Here is a 4,197-nt window from a genome sequence, read left to right on the forward strand (position 1 = left end):
CCCCCCCCCCCCCCCCCCCCCCCGTTCCATTTTCAACGTTAAATACTGACTGTTTCTTTATTCTGCTGGAGTCCATTTTCAGCGATATATCACTTCTCTAAATTACAACACATTATGATTCAATTATGTTGGGTATATATGTATATCACATACTACAATACAGTTGGTTCACCATAGCTTTATCATGTTGTTCTATATTCACCGTTATGTGTTTCAGAGTATGTGGAGAACTTCGTTGATCAAACTATACAGCGAGCGACAGTCACTCTTATCATAGAGCTCAAACCAAGGATCATAACCACGTATGTATACCACAATATTTAGAATATACCTGTTTGTATGATAATCACTACAAATACGAAATATTTAGATGTAGAAATCAAAACACAATAAACCTGTTTACTGTACTATATGACCAATTTGTCCATTAAGTGGCACACAAAATGCTACAATGAAAAATGCATGTTTAAAGTGTTCCAACATATGTAGAATACAGCAAATATGTAAAGGTGTCAATATAACCCCGTTTAAACATTATAAATTAACAAGTTTTGGATGCAGCAGAAATCTTATACTTCAATTAGTATTTCATGTAAATTTTGCAGGTATTAAATCCAGGTAAAAGACTACGTTTAACTTTAGAGACTGATAATCCGTCAGCAGAGTCAACTACGTTTTGTTCCTTGTTCAAAATACTCTGAAATTTTAATAACAAATATGAATATTTAACAATAACACTAGAAATCTTAAAAAATAATTACACTATAAAATACTTTCATGTTATACAAATTTGGTAACAAGCCGTGCTGCAACTGTGTTATACTGACATACACATGAATGAAATTCTGTTGTGTGAGAGGAATATTTAGAATTAAGATATGTATGTGCATTGTTATTAAATATTTAAAAAGAGGAAAAGCATAAGATGGCAGCAATACTGTTTCCCTGCTTCATCGCCATTCTCGCTAATATCGAGGGTGGGGGTGCTGTTAAAGTTCTCATAAAAGTGAAAAAGTCATGGCAATGTGTTGCGATTCCAAAGCGTAATGTAAACACTTTGTAAAATGTTAATTGAAAGTCAGAAACTTAACAGAAGGCCAGACGATCTGGCAAGTATTCAAACCAATACAAGCTGGATATCAATGTGCCTGCCAACGGAAGTCATAGCTAGCGGGCAAATAACCCAGTCCATTAAATAGAACTGAAGTACGTTACACATTGAAAAAGATCCAACTTGTGGCTAGAAATGAGAATTAAACCGTTATGGATGTTAATTAACAGCAGAAGGTATCTACAGTTTCTTCTGGTAATAACATACGTAGATAAAAATAAAATTCTGTCATTTAATATCTCTGATATTTGCACAAGAGTGATATATCGTGTATTTAACGGTTTATGATTATCTGATATGAGGATGGGCTTACCAGGAATTTAGTAGCATCCTTCATAATAGAACAATACCGTCGACAGTGACCTTTTGGTTCAGATAGCAGTGGTATATTTCTCTTTCTCTTAACGACTTACGACTTACAGGTTACGTATTAAAATATGAGTTTTTAAAGATACCTATTATAATCTGAGAAGATGTCGACATAATTGATGAACTACGTGGAAATAAAACCCAATTTCCGAGATAATTTTGCGAGGTAATGGTCTCGTTAGCAGGTAATTTTCCGCTTATAAATCCAATCAATATTACCTATATACGAAACCTACATTATGAAATGAGGATTGTTGGTGGGTATATTGTATTGGTACATAGTATATCACATGATATTTAATTGAAAACAATGGGTTGACTACACTTGTTCTATTTTTCATTAATAAGTAGAAAGTCGCATTAAATGTCGACAACAGTCACATGTTATATTGAAAAAATCCTCAGATAATGTCCACATCTTCTAAGATTATGCAAAACATGTTCAAAATCTTTTCGAAATTGCCTTTTTTAAAGTAATACTTATTAGTCAATGGCAGAATCGTCATGGTAATTCAGAAATTAACCAAGGTAGATAGTTATATAATCCCTAACATTCAAGATTCCGGAACAAGCTTCTAGTCCAGTCGCGTCTTGTCTCGTATTCACGCGTGCTTTTTCCTGGTTTGTTAAAGCTGTTCCATATGTGTCGACGCTGTGGTTTAGTCTTTCGTTACATGTGTTGATGCCTTGTTATATTTTCCCACGAAACAGAGTGTTGACGCCATATTACTTTTTGTTCATGGTTGAGTAGAAGATTTGGTATCATTCGACATTATTGGTTGACGTTATAGCGATTTTTCTGTGTTTTGACGTTTATTTTTTGATCGTGTGGGTTGATTGTTCGAACTGTGGTATTTATTGTTTATATATTTTGTCAATATGTGATGCTGTGATAATATTAAGTCCTTGTTTGTTGACTTATGCATCCTATCATGCAGCCTAACTCTGCTAATTGATTCGATTCGTTAAAATGTAGTAAGGTCTTTTATTTAGAAATAAACTGGTATTTTTCCTCGTATATTACTTCGGAATATATCAGGTCGAAGACAAATAATAACGGTCACTGCGCCGTCCACGAAATAGAGGCTGCCAATATACCATTTCAGATAGACCTGATATTGGTTAATTTTAGTTTTGAAATACTTTAAATATACAATGTAAACCACAGTATTGGAGAATATGTTTCTACAGAAGCCGACGAATGAGTCCGTCCAAACGAAGGACGTCTGAATTTATTGGTATTAATTACCCATCCACATTCATATTTTTTAAATATTGAATCAATTGTAATAAACTTTACATAATACAATTATATATATTAAATGTTCATTACTTTTTTTACGTTTTCTCTTTCAATTATCATCTATATACAAACATATGAATAGGGAATAATCGACTAAATTTGTTTCATTTGCAGCATGCAGGATTTGAAAGACCCGGAGGACTGAGCCATTTAACGCTTACATTGGAGGCTGAGCTTCTCGCATTCCCGATTATCGCTCAGGAATATTGACCGCACGTGGACAACTTAGTGAGGTTACGATTCAGTGATGACGTTCGTGATTATATGATGAGAATGAAAACCACCAACATATGCTTTTTGTTGTGGTAAATGAACGTCTACAATTAACATTCCGCACCATTGGTTGTGCATTGTATCAACCGACACAGGCGCTAGAGGCCGCGTCTCAGCGGTGTACGTCTGGTCTGTGTTAGCCGGAAGAGTATCGACATACATCGGCCCCCATTAAGATATGTAAACAAGGCTTATGATGATTGGAACAATTGCCGGCTACAATGAGAAACGTGTAGTCCTAAGGGTTTGTCTAGGACCATTATGTAATCGTACGGACTAATTAGCGACGTGTTAAATGTTTATTACCACAGACAGTACCAAAGATAATTAAAGTGTGAGTGACGCTGTGTGTCTATAACTGTAGCCAACACACCTGGTCGAGAGCGCGGCCAATGTCATACGGTTTGTCTCCCTTTGTTTAACTGTAAACCAATTAAAGGGAGATAACACTTGTTCGTTATAATCATATTCCATATTTTTATTGTATTAATTGTTGATACGCATAATAAATGGTTTTCTATTAATGATATAAAATGTTTCAATGATTTAGCATTGTACCTATATACTGAACTATGTACCGTGACTCTTTAATGATATATACAACATGTGAATACAGTTTTCAAATACTTAAACCTTTTGACAGCTATCTAATAGAATAGTTTGAACACGGTGTATGTGTGACGTGTTCGGTGGAGTATGGAAGTTGAAGATAAGCGCTGTTCATATATAAAATTAAATTAAAATGTCTTTAATTTCGGCATGTTATTTCTATGTTCACTGTCGTAACACATTCGTTTACATATATGTAAACTGTCGTTGAAATATGTTTTTTTCCTTTTAAATATATACCATATAGGATACTAATATGTACATTTTAATTTATTTTTGGGGATGAAATGTAAAGTTTTATCGGGAAAATAAAGTGGACATTTTTTTTCTGTGAAAAAAATCATATTTGTTATTTTTCAAAGCAAAAGGACCAGTGAAAATGCAGCATTTATATTAACGTGTCAAACCCTCGGGGATGAGAGGTTTCAGATTTAACATTACCCCCAAGCCCAAAGGTTCATCGAGGGCTTTGTTTCTTTTGACTGCGTGAAATCCCTGCAGAAACATGGTTGTTTTCTTGAATATCTTCTAT

General features: G+C 34.3%; 1 protein-coding gene across 1 annotated transcript in view; it reads left to right on the plus strand.

Annotated features, from left to right (window-relative positions):
* LOC110455333 overlaps nucleotides 1-3,973 on the plus strand; it is a 15,401-nt gene extending 11,428 nt beyond the window's left edge. Inside the window, exons 4-5 of the mRNA XM_021505414.1 lie at nucleotides 218-302; nucleotides 2,898-3,973. Of these exons, the coding sequence (XP_021361089.1) occupies nucleotides 218-302; nucleotides 2,898-2,928 (116 nt within the window). The 3' untranslated portion in view covers nucleotides 2,929-3,973. The remainder of the gene's footprint in view (nucleotides 1-217; nucleotides 303-2,897) is intronic.
* The last annotated feature ends 224 nt before the right edge of the window (nucleotides 3,974-4,197 follow it).

Source organism: Mizuhopecten yessoensis, unplaced genomic scaffold (genome assembly GCF_002113885.1).
Source record: "Mizuhopecten yessoensis strain PY_sf001 unplaced genomic scaffold, ASM211388v2 scaffold8195, whole genome shotgun sequence".
NCBI lineage: Eukaryota > Metazoa > Mollusca > Bivalvia > Pectinida > Pectinidae > Mizuhopecten > Mizuhopecten yessoensis.